Source organism: Somniosus microcephalus, chromosome 4, assembly GCF_052327205.1.
Source record: "Somniosus microcephalus isolate GS21.2 chromosome 4, FLI_Smic_1.0, whole genome shotgun sequence".
Lineage (NCBI taxonomy): Eukaryota > Metazoa > Chordata > Chondrichthyes > Squaliformes > Somniosidae > Somniosus > Somniosus microcephalus.
The window spans coordinates 224288415-224301446 of NC_140990.1; the positions used below are offsets into that span (position 1 = coordinate 224288415).

General features: G+C 45.7%; 1 protein-coding gene across 1 annotated transcript in view; it reads left to right on the plus strand.

Moving 5' to 3' along the window:
* Positions 1-13032, plus strand: part of LOC147120229 (signal transducer and activator of transcription 4-like) — a 178686-nt gene that overhangs the window by 135447 nt on the left and 30207 nt on the right. The window contains exons 19-20 of the mRNA XM_085985850.1: positions 631-722; positions 4977-5116. Of these exons, the coding sequence (XP_085841976.1) occupies positions 631-722; positions 4977-5116 (232 nt within the window). The remainder of the gene's footprint in view (positions 1-630; positions 723-4976; positions 5117-13032) is intronic.

Below are 13032 nucleotides of genomic sequence, written 5' to 3' on the forward strand. Positions count from 1 at the left end.
TAAATCTCTCTTTGGCCTCGTCTCTCTTTAATTCTATGATCTCCTCCAGCCCTGCAACCCCAACCCGCCTCCACCCCCCACCCCCGACCCTGCCAACTCTCTTCTTCTGACTCCAGCCTCTTGTGCATCCCCCCTTTCCCTTGCCCCACCTTTGGCAGCTGTGCCTTTAGCCTTCTAGGCTCAATGCTTTGGAATTCCTAAACCGTTCCATATCTCTACCTCCCTTTCTTCTTTTAAGACTCATAAACCTACTGCTAGACCAAGCCTTTGACCAACTTCTCCTGATATCTGCTTCTTTCACTCGGTGTTCCTTTTTTTTTCCTTACACCACTGTGAAGCACCTTGGGATATTTTTCTATGTTAAAAGCACTCTATAAATGCAAATTATTGTAGTTTTGGAAGCATTGTTAGAAAAACACTAAGCAAAGAAAGTGAATGGCACCTTTTTGTGTGTGTGTTTGTGCCTATGTTTCATTCCTAATTTTGTAATAAACTTTTGCAGGTGTATGCGCACACACACACATAAACTGTCTCCTGTTCTATAGAAAGTAGTTGTAAACTTCAAGAATTTCCAGAACCACTGTGTGCGACTTTTACACATTCTGGTAATTGTCTTTGCTTTATTTACAGGAGAATCTCCCTAATAGATTCAGTTTCTGGTTGTGGTTAGATGGAATCCTGGAACTCATCAAGAAACACCTTTTGGCTTTATGGATAGACGGGTAACTAAAATCCCAAATTATAATAAAAAATAAATAATGATGGCTACTACAGAAATATTTTTTGTGCAGTGCTGGTTTAGCAGTAATGCCGAAGTATGGATTACTAGAGTTAGTCGACTCAACAGAGAGACATTTGTTTCATTTGCTATATGGGACAGCCTGAAATGTAGCAAGTAAGATTTCATTTAACATTTTAGAAATCTGGCACTTGAATCTGCTAACCTCAATTCTACATTATTTAACCCTGATCAGTTACATTCAACGGGTGACATTTCCATGGTCCCAGTTGGACTCAAACCTACTTGACTAGTATTTGACTGTTGGTGTCTGTGATTATTCTTAAAACCTTCTCTTACCTTACCTATTCTTAACCAATTCTTAACCAGATATTCATCCAGCTCATTTCTAAAGAAGTTAATCACCTTCGCATTAACTTTCAGTGAAAATCTAGACTGCATGTCTAATACATTCTGAGCAAAAGAAAAAAGAATTAGACCCTTGAAACTTTTACAGTTGTTTTCTCTAGTTCTCTGATGTTAAATTAAATAAGCTGCTTGCTTATACATTATCCATGCCTTTTTAATATGGGAATGCCTGGTTCCTGTGCGCTCTCAATCCTCTTTTTGCCAGTCACTTTTCCCTGAGCCTTCTTCAATACATCAGTGGTAGAGTGCCCAAAACTGCACATTCTAATGTGGCCTAACTATGAGTTGTATAGTATTCTACCTGTTTGACTTATAATGAAATGACTTTAAGATGCATCCCACTACTTGATTACCCTTGATTACTAACAACCTGGATAATTTCAATGCCTTAGCCCGCCCATGTATTTTTTTCCAGATCCCTTTGCATCCTGTCAAACCAGCCCCTTTGCAACTTGCCTGCCACAATACACATTTTATGGAAGTACTAATCTTCATATCATTTCCGGGTAGCATAAATATCCGAGGGCTCAGAATAGTCTCCGAGGAACTCCATTAGTCTGTGTCCATTTGATAGAGCCTTTTCCATTCCTTATCACTTTCTATTTTCTATTACCAAGCCAGTTTTCAATCCAGTTAGGTAATTGGCCTTTAATTCCATGTATCCTCGTCTCTAAAGTCTCAGCTGCAGAACTTTATCAAATACCTTGTAAAAATGAATGTGACATAAACTTAAATCGCGGCAGCCAATTTGTGCACAGCAAGCTCCCACAAACAGCAATGTCATAATGACCAGATAATCTGTTTTAGTGATGTTGATTGAGGGATAAATATTGGCCAGGACACCGGGGATAACTCCCCTTGCTCTTCTTCGAAATAGTGCCATGGGACCTTTTACGTCCACCTTGTTAGATCCGTGATTCTGAGAGTATGATGTTTTTCAATAACCACACGGATGCTGTACAAAACAATAAACAGGTATTTACTGGAGGAGGGTAGTCTCAAGACTGGGGGTACAGAGGCATGCACAAGGCTTATATACAGGTGTGGTCACTGCCGGTACTACAGTATACAGGAGCTGTAAAAGTAGTTCTGTCTTAAAGGTACATACACTACACACCTGAGAGCAGACAGAGCCTCGGTTTAACATTGCATCTGAAAGACGGCACCTCCAACAGTGCAGCACTCCCTCAGCACTGCACTGGAGTGTAGGTCTAGATTTTTGTGTTCAAGTCTCTGGAGTAGGACTTGAACCCACAACTTTTTGACTCCGAGGCAAAAGTGCCATCAACTGAGCCACGGCTAATGCACAATATTGATAATATCAGTAGTGGCAAAAATGCGCAAGACTATTTTGTCTGATGCTAAGACTATGATTTCTTGATTCATGCCTTAAATTTCTTTTGAATGTAAGGAGTATATCAGCAATCGTCATCTTACAAACTTTGCTTCTTACAAAAATATGCAGTCTCAGCTTTAGCTCAGTGGTAGCACTATTGCCTCTAAGTGAAGGTAATAGGTTCAAACTCCACTCCAGAAACTTGAGCACACATTCTCGACTGACACTTCAGTGCTACACTGTTGGAAGTGACTTCTTTCAGATGAGATGTTAAACTGAGACCCTGTCTGCTCTCTCAGGTAGATGTAAAAGATCCTAAGGCACTATTTGAAGGAATTCTCCCAGTGTTCTAGCCAACATTTATCCCTCCGCCAACATCACTAAAACAGACAATGTGGTCATTTATCTCATTGTTGTTTGTGGTACTTGCTGTGTGCAATTTGATTGCCGTGTTTCCATACATTACAAAAGTGAGTATACTTCAAAAGTACTTTATTGGCTGTAAAGTGCATTGGGACTTCTTGAGGTTGTGAAAAGCGCTATATAAATGCAAGTTCTTTCTTTACTAATAGTGCCATTCCTCCACTAAGTCTGATGAGTCTATCTTTGAAAATTCATGCTTATCATTATAATTTATTAATGGAAACACAAATAGGGAAGTCTATTCTGAATCACCCTAGAGCAAAATTTTATTTCCAACATGCTGCCCCACCACTCATCCCCTGCCAAAAGTGTAATATTTTTGTGCATTCTTCAAAGTGAAAGTTATAAGTGCAGGAAATATAACCTGTTTCTACTTTTGGCAAGTAGCATCAGTGTCAAGCACTGTCAGGGCAGGTATAGCACAGGACAAATGGAGAGTGAAGTTTAATTTACATTGCTCCAGCAATGGGTCCTAATGTCAACCTTGAAAGAAGATACAATGGGGATGGGTGGTAGCGCAAAATGAGCGTGACAAAATAGGCAGCCTGTTTTACACTCCGCCCGATTTTAATTCGCTATCGCCTGTTTTGCACTGCTGCCCCAGACAAATTTCATCCGCAGTAATTCACCTCTGTGAACTTTACCACTTCCAATCTTAACATTCTTTATTGTCTGAGTAAGATTGATAATTTAGTGGCAGTTTGTGCAAAGTACGGGTTGTATTGTTCTGTGGACCCACGTGTTAGTAATTAGGTCAATTATTTCATGTTAGGCCATTTCAACCAGCGGAGAAAGGAGGCTTACAACCTCGGTCCCACAGCCGTGATGACTCCGTTGCTCTAAAAGTACAATCTTGTTTAGGCTCCACAATATAAAATATGCTATAGCTATTCTGTACTACTGCTAATAGGAAAGATTGAAACAAGATTGGACGACTGGGTAAGTATAGGCCGAGAAATTGGATTGCGCTGTGCCCATTTTACAGGCATATAACGGGCGCCTAAGGGTTCAATATGGGGGGCGGGGGGATGTGGCGAAGTGCACCGCCCGCCATATTGGCTAAGGCTCCTCCGCAGGAGACCAGGGTGTGTGCCTGAAGCAGGCGTCGGGCCGTTTGCATACGTGAAACGGGGGCCTAACCCCTGTTTCAGGCCTTTTTTTGCTAAATTTTATTGCACATGACCGCAGCATGCAGTTTCATCAGTTGCTTAGCAGCCAAACCAGCAGTCCTCAAAGGGACCGAGGAAGCCTGCTACCGGAAAGGTGAGTTTGAACTTTTTGCTTACCTTTATTGTGGAGCCGGGAGAAGCAGGAGTGATCCTCCTGCTTCACATCAAATCTGCAGGCTGCTGTCGGTCCACCGCTTGACCCCCAACTGATTGCCTCCCCTCCACCCCCAGCCGGCTGATCTTGCTGTCCCCCCGGGATTGGCAAGCTGTCTCTGTGGCATTGACTGCTGCTGCGGCTTGTCGGTAATAAGCAAATGAGGCCAGTAGACTGATTTGCCGTGTACCTGCCACTGGACTCATTAGGCATGTGCATCATGCGCTGCATTGGGCTCGTGCCCCAGTTTGAGCATGATGCAATTTCTAGGCCATAGTGTCCAAAGCAGCACTAGCCCTCTGCCATGTAGGAGCGTCACAGCTTTGATTCCCAGTCTGTGCTTTTAGCTGATCTCAAAACCATGGCAGCAGTTGGTTGCATGGCCTCAGTACCCATGGCTGGGGAAGGGAGAAGCCAGCTAGAGTTTCTGTTCTTGATTGTCCATAAGCTCCTGCTGGAAAGTGCGTGTAACTCAGTTGTGATGTCCTCCATGTAGAAAGCCTTTTGATGCTGATCGTCTAGGCTCATATATGAAGAATGGTCAGTTGGGCAAGTTATCAGTGGACTCCCAGCAGCCATGGTACCATACCTCAACTAGACTCAACATCTTCAGGAAAGGAGGGAGTAAAGGGAACAAAATTAGCACAAAAAATGTTTTTAAAAGAGAAATACCCTTAATCAGTGCGGAGTGAAATACCATTATGTAAACTTGTCCAAATTCAACATGCTTGACACATGTCTCTTCAGGTACATCGTGGGATTTGTGAGTAAGGAGAAGGAACGTGCTTTGCTGAAGGATAAACCATCTGGCACATTTTTATTGCGGTTCAGTGAGAGCAGCAGGGATGGTGCCATTACTTTTACCTGGGTGGATCGATCTGAGAATGGTGAGGCAGTAATGAATTCTCTGCTTTGTTCCACAGGTCAACTCAGATCAGAGACAAAAGTTTTATCATTTATAAAATATATACAACAACCGATTGGAAATATAACATGCTTCAAGATCAGTGGCATTATAAACTATAAACTGTCAGAAAGCCATGTCTTTCAGGCGTATCTAGAATACAGAGATGGATGGTACACAATATGGAACAGTAAAGTGCACAGTTTATTGCATGAGTGGGCAAAACCTAACTCACAAGTCAAAAGCAAGTTATGTAGGTTTTCCTTATTGTGACATTGTGGTTCTGCAGTATTCTCTGGCACCACAACTTTCCCACTGCATCCCAATGTTATTCAGTCTGTACATTGGTTACAAATTATGTGTCTGCATTAGATATTTGCTTGGGTTTAGCATCACTGGTCTCTCCCATAAGTGAATCCCATGCCCCTTATGATCAGGAGTTTACCTTTACTGCCCAATGTCTAGTAACGCAATAGCATGACCCGGAGGCCGTAACAGTGGGACCCCTCATCATATGAAGTGGATACTGTATTGCTGCACATGTCACTGTGCGCTTCTCCAATCTTCTGAGAGGCTGTCTGATGACCACTTCAGTGAGACAAGGTCAATTATAAATCAATGAGCTGATTTATTTTACAAACAATTACTGAATGAGCAGAGTAACACGTTAGTAAATCTCACCTTATTTCTGTAATATTCCTTGTAACATAGAAAATAACAAAGTACACCTCACTGTCCCTGTTAACGAGCTAAATGCACTCCTCTGAGCAGAAGGTTCTTTGAAACTGTTTGGCCCTGAACTTAGAGAGCACCCTTACTGTTTAGGTCTTGTAGGGGGTGGCTGTGTGCCCAGTCAGCTTCGCCGCTGACTGTCTCTGAGCGGTTCGAAACGCTCCCACACCCCTGAGTTCTAGACACTGGACTTAGGTACAGGCGGCGATACAGAAAATCGAGTAGACAAGTGGTTTGGTGCAAGAAAAACCAAAATTTTATTAAAAGGCTGAATAAAACACAATCTTACTGAGAATTACTGGTATAGTTACAGGCATATACAATTAATACACTTATTTTGGGAATGGGGAACACACGGCACATCGAGGGAAACTAATACATTAAAAATCCCCTTATCCTTATCCCACCCCCTATACCTAATTAGATTAAGCTATGAGGGGCCAGGAATTCATGCTCACCAATTCGAAACCTGTTGACTTTAACGGTTGTGAGTTTGGGGTCCGCTTTTGCTGTCCTTTGGGGTACTTCGTCGCCATGTGGTCACGGCGTGGCGCTGAAGTTGTTTGTGCAAATCACCCTCCTTTTCCTCAGCTAATGTCGTCATTGAGTCGTGTCTTCGTCCTCTCCTTCCTCGGGCGGTTTAGTTGCAGATGAGTTTTTAAAACGGTTGGGGCTCGGTTGGGGGTTTACACTGTTAAACTGATTTTACTACCCATGCTTCGAACGCCAGTTTATTCATCAAATGCCAGCTTATAACTAGGCATTTGGCCCCCAACGCATCTTTCCGCTGCCCTTCTCTGCCTTTATCGGTTTACCGTATTCTTTGTCTCGTCTCGTCTCATCTGCCCGTTTGTGGCCTGTGTGTTTTCGAATTCGGGTCTCGTTCTCCTCCCGCGTTTAGCCCCGGTGTAATGGGCGTCCTTGGTGTTGAGCGGTGCGGGGAGAGAGAAGAGGGCCCGCCACGAGGCCAGGGCACGAGAACAAGAGACAGCAGGCCAAGGCCAAGCAACAAAGGCAAGAGTAAGAGTCAAGAGAGATAAGAGACCAATCACTACCGATGGGCCTACAATTATACCTGATTCTTCATTCCATATATGCGCGCCAAATCAGGTCAGTCCTTTGTCTAACTTTTGGCGGGCTCGTTTAAAATGATTACAGCCATTTACTTTAATGACTTCTGGAGTGGTTGTCTCTGTGTTTAATGGTTTCGATGTCCTGGCTGTTTGTTATTTATGAAACTTAATTGGGTTTCCTGACTTGTCAGCTACCTGTGAGCTGTTACCGATTACATATGCAGAAACCTAATGGTCTCGATTTAGGCCCATTCTAACTTGATCTGTTTCAAGGCGAATGAATGCATATTCTGTGTTTGCTTTAGGTGTCTGGCTCCACAAAGTCTCTTCACAGATTCATGCATTTTAAGTTTCATTTCAGGTTTGAAAAATGCCTGTCTGTTCTGCAGGGCCTTGCTTTTAAAACCCTGTACTTTTGGTCATGAGGTTACAGAAGCCATTTTGGGTACCCTTTTTAACAACTTGTCCATGCAGGGCCCCTTTATTCATAACTTTTGGGGAATGTGGGAATTTTGAGAACCCTACACTCCCCCCTGTTGATACTAAACTTGCATTAAGTATCATCCTGACAAGGTGAGCAAAATTTCCGACCCTCCATAGTCAATCTTCCCCTGCAATTACCTATCTAAGATACCCACGACACTTGCATTTCCCATTCTGTAAAAATGTAGTGTACACAAGCATACATAGAATAATTACAGTCGTTTACACACATCCAAGCATGGAGAGGGTCCAACACCCCTGCACCACTTGGTACACATACATCTTTATTAAAACAACACGTCGAAAATCTTTATTAAAAACAACAAAACACAAAAAAACAATCTTTAATCAATAATATAAACAACAAATTCAAACAGGTGTATCTCCCTCCACCTTAACATAATGTTCCTTCCAGGTCCTTTGGTTTCGGAATTCGAGTATTTGGCCTTTTCCCTTGCACTGAGTGCATACTAGGTACAATACTATCCCCAACTGGCAAACCACGAGAATGTGGGAAGCCAGTCTAATCCATGAAGGGACCTCTATGTTTTCAAAAATGTCCCACCAGGGTGGAACTACAATATCCAATATCTTAGCCCCTATTTCTACTGTCTTCTGCTCCAGAGTGTAAAAATGTTTCTGTGAAACTATAACTGCTTTGAGTATTTTGGTAAGATGTTCTGGGAGAGGGGGAATTTCGTAGCCGAAATGCGCTACATACTTTTGTAGATTGGTGAAATTCTCCTTTACAGGGAGGTGAACTGTGGAGGGTTCAGGAATGGGGACAATTCGTTCCTGGGCCACTTGAACTCCTGCCTCGGGTTTAAAGCAGAAACTGCTGTCACTTACCGGACACCAGCTATGCTGTCCATGCTGGTAGTGGGGCACTCCTGTGGTGACACAATATGTCCCACCTCCTATATATGCTACCTGTGGGGGAACATGGCCTTGTGCCACTGCCTCCATGGTACAATTTATAGGTTTCGCGCCAGCAGCTCTGAACCCGCACTGTGGTTTTGAATAGGCGTTCAAGTGCTGGGGACACAGGATTATATGTGCTCCCCGGCTCCAGCACCCCAAGAGGTCAGTACCTGTCATAGCGAGCTCCCACTTTATGACGTAAGGTGGGACCGCTGTGAAATGGATGTGTGCACCCCCTTGAATGACTCCAATGTTCTCAACCCTGTATATCGGCGCGAGTCGGGCTGTCCTACCCATGACCAGCAGCCTAACTACTATACCAATGATGGTGTGGTTTGAACATCCACAATCTACTGGGACTGGGTAGGCCTCAGAAGCTAGCCGGAGTTGGCACGGGCTTAATGCATTCTTGAATGGATGGAGGGCTGCGAGGTGCTTGTTGCTGATCCAGGAGGGGACTAAATCCTGTTTTAAATTCTCCAGATTACTGCGGCCCTCGCCCAGCAACCACGCCCCGTACAGCACTCGCACCTCGTTCTGCGCAGCCTGGTCCGAAGCATTTCTGTCCTCCCTTATGGGGGCATTTACGGTCTTTGCGTGCTTCTCCAGCTCGGCTATAATTTCTTTTAAACGGACCGTCATGGCCTGGTCCTCATGTAACTCTGAGCCCACTACCTTGTTCTCATCCATTAAGATTTTCTTTAACTGAGTTTTTAAACCGTTTATCTGGGTCTGTAATTCTATGTCATCCAAACTGTTGATGACAGAGGACCCAGTGTTAAACGCAGTAAAAACATCATTCCATGCACCCCTTCTTTGCCTCCCCGTATTACCCAAAAACTCATGGTGTGTGGTGTACAGTTCGGTTTTGTCGACATTGGCAAAATCGAACCCATAAAATTTTCTGAACATCTCCTTTAATAGGGTCTGGTATCGCTGCTGTGTCTCTTTGGGGCACCACTCCGGTAAGTGTACCTCGGTGAGGTTTAAAATCACGGAGGCTACCGCGTAGTGTACCCCCTGGTACAGCACCTGATCCTAGGCACTAGTACCAGCCCAGTCCCTGGTCCCTTGGTGGTGGCGGGGCACCCCTCCCTGTGTGTCCTTGCTGCCTGGGTCGTGGGCAGGGGCTTTCGGGGGCAGGTCACAAGCTCAGTGGCATTGACTGGGATCGGGGAGTACGGGACTGCACACGCCTTCAGGCTGGTATCCCACTTCATCCCCTTCCCGGCGTCTTGCCACTGCCGGTGGAAAATGATGGATATGCCTGTGGGGCAGACCTTCTCTGACCCCCACATACAGACATAAATCCCCATATCCGGTTCCCACCACTTGTCCCAGCACACACTTAATCCCCCGTGAGTCCCTGTAATCGTCCGGTGGGTATTGTTCCCCAACCGTTCCCACTCGACTGCAGGGTTTCTCATATCCTTGCTCAGCTTTCTGAGCCACCACCACCTATCCAAAGGAATGTGTCCCTTGCATGTTAAACATATATGTTTCCCGACGGTGACGCTAACCCTTATGGTAACGACCCGTACCCTGGGGCACAGGAGGGAGGCCTCCCCGTATGTGAACCCGGTCTGGCTGGAGTACTGAGACGAATTGGACCCCAGCCACCCTGGCCATTTTCCCTCGTGGATGTAGATGGCAATCTCCTCCACATCCCGCTCGCCACTTCCATCGGTTACTATAGGTGCCCTTTCTCCTGAGCACCCATAGATATGGGATTCCTCCACGGCACCTCGCTTTCCAATCCTCAGTCCTATCGGGGCAAGTAGGATTACGCCCCCCCTCATCCTGAAAATATTTCTGCAAAAAGATACAAGAACATATAGCCAGGTCCCGAGGAGATTCTCTGGCTTGGGTGAAGCATAGTCGGGTCTCGCGACCTCGACTCAAATACACACACTTAACAGATCACTACTTATTTAAAACTACCCATCACCTTGTTTAAACTTACACTAAACACCCAAACTTAATGATACCTAAACTTAAATTACCTAAACTATATACATCCGCCGCACGTCTCCGGGCGGCCAGCCTAATCCCTGTTTGGACTGCGGCACACCGCTCCCTTCGGCGTGACCGCACTGTCCTGCACTTTCGGTCCCTCACAGCCTGTGGAAGCTGGGTGAGGACCTCTGTCCTCGGACGGATCCCTCACTCTTTTTAACTGGGGAGCCGGTGACCACGGTTTCCTTGGCTGGGGCGTCCATGGGGACCTTCTAGGGGCTTTGGCGGGTGGGGGTTTTCTGGCTGGTGGGCCTTTAACCCGAGCCACTGCCCCCTCCGGTGCGGTTTGTGGACTTACCACTGCCGCTGGCCGGGGATCTTCTTCCTCAGGCTTTACCTCTCCCGAACCTGGGCTAGGGGCAGGTAACTCTTCACAGCCTGTTGCTGCAGGCTGACAGTCTCCGACCCCAGGTTCCAACCCTGGGTCTGGGGCGGGGTCTTCGCCCTCGGGTCCCTCCTCCTCTAAACCTGGGTCAGGGGCGGGGTCTTTGCCCTCGGGTCCCTCCTCATCTGGATCCCAGAAGAGTGGGGGAGTGTCCCAATCGGTGGGCGGGATGGCCCCTCCCCTTAAACAAGCCACAGCGCCTGCCTGTGCAGTCTGTGAACTTGTTCCCACTGCAGGCTGAGGATCTCTATCCTCAGACCTTACCCCAACTGACTGCTTTCTCTTCTCTGGTTTAAACAGTTTACACTGATTAATATGGAACCATTTGGTACGCCGAGGCATCTTAATGGCGTATACCATGGGGCTGGCCTTGTCTACAATGCTGTAGGGCCCCATGTATAGCGGTTCTAGACTTCCTACCCGAGCGTAATTCCTCACCATGACCTGATCCCCTACCTCCCACTTGTGGTGTTTTCGGGGTTCTAACAGCAATCGGTTGCTCCGATGCTGCTTTCCCATGTTCCCAGCCGCCTGCCCGTGGACCTGCTTAAGGTGCTCGAAGAGGTTTCGGGCGAACCTGTCCCAGTTTACCTCCCTGAGCTGACCTTCGGTGAGCACTGGGGCTAGTACATGGGTGGGGGTCCACATAACCCTGCCAGTCATCAGCTCGTGCGGGGAGTACCCCGTGCTTTTCGACTGGCTGGCCCGGATCCCCATCAGGACCAACGGCAGGACCTCTGCCCATTTTCGAGGCGAGTCCACCGTCTCCTTCTTTAACCTCTCCTTTAGGGTCCTATTCATCCTCTCCACAATCCCTGATGACTGTGGGTTGTGGGCAGGGAGTACCCCGTGCTTTTCGACTGGCTGGCCCGGATCCCCATCAGGACCAACGGCAGGACCTCTGCCCATTTTCGAGGCGAGTCCACCATCTCCTTCCTTAACCTCTCCTTTAGGGTCCTCTTCATCCTCTCCACTTATTATGAACACAGCTAGCTTTTGCTAGCTACTTTTATTGAGCACATGTAGACTTGTACAGCATCTTGTAGAGGCTTCCATCTTGACTGCTGCCTTGTGGGTAGCCTAGTGCCTCATGGGTAATGTAGTCTTAATATCATACAGCTGGGTAGTGTAGTCCTATACATACAGCTATAAACAGCTCTCCGGCTCCACCTAGTGTCCACTATAGAATGACATGTTATTGATCACTACATCCCCCTTTGAGGTTTAACAAAATCAATAGCAATCAACTTTCAAGAAAACAATAAAGATGATATCAGTAACACTTTTGTTAGTGCTCTATAACCATAAACATTTTCAAAACAGTCAACACATTTTCAAAGCTTTACATTGTACTCAAAGATTAAGTCTATCCGGCTCTTTTACTTCACGTGTGGATCTTCTCAACACGGGTAAGTCTGATGTGTCTTCATGAGATTGTTCTGGCGGTGAATGACAAGATGCAGTTGCGGCATTGTCATCAATCTGCTCTTGTATAGATCGAGGTCTCCTTGCGATCTTTGCTTGGAGAGGGTTTCAGTGTTTCCTTCACTCTTCATGCCATAACTCTCAATGTAGTCAATGCACTCTCGAAAAACTGCTGGCAGCTGGATCGCAACATACAGCATAGTCCTCTCCGCAGCCTCGGCTAATGGAACACCAAATATTGGCCTGAGGGAAGAAGGAGTATCCACCGGAACTGCTTCCTGCTCTGGTGCAGGCTTCTTCTTTTTATTTTTCTCTTTCCACTGCTTAACAACATCTGCTGCGGTTATATCTTTGGACTTTTTCTCCTTGTGTTTTTCCTCTTTGTGCTTTTCTTCCTTTGGCTTCTCTTTGACCTTAAAGTCTTTTTCTTTCTTCTTGGAGAAACTAGGCTTTGAAGACATGGATACCCTTTGGCCTTTTCATCCTTGATGGGCTCTCTGCTTCATCACCTGAGTCATCTGGTCTGCTTATGGCACAGTTTATATGGTAGACTCTCTTGACCAGTTCTAAGTCTTCACAAGCTTTGTCACCTAGTATCGAATCAAGTCTTTCAGCCACAACAGAAAACATGAGATGATGCACTTTGTCTTTGACTGTCACTTTAAGTCTGCATACACCTAAGCTATCTATTTTCTGTCCATTATAGTTCTTCAGTAGTACTGACTTTTTCTGTATTTTGGGCTTTTCTTTCATATTTTTTATGTCACTCATACTGATTAAGTTTGCTTTTGCCCCCGTGTCCAGTTTCAATGTAACTAATGCTCCATTTATCTGCAGTGGGATCATCCATTTGTCCTCTTTTAC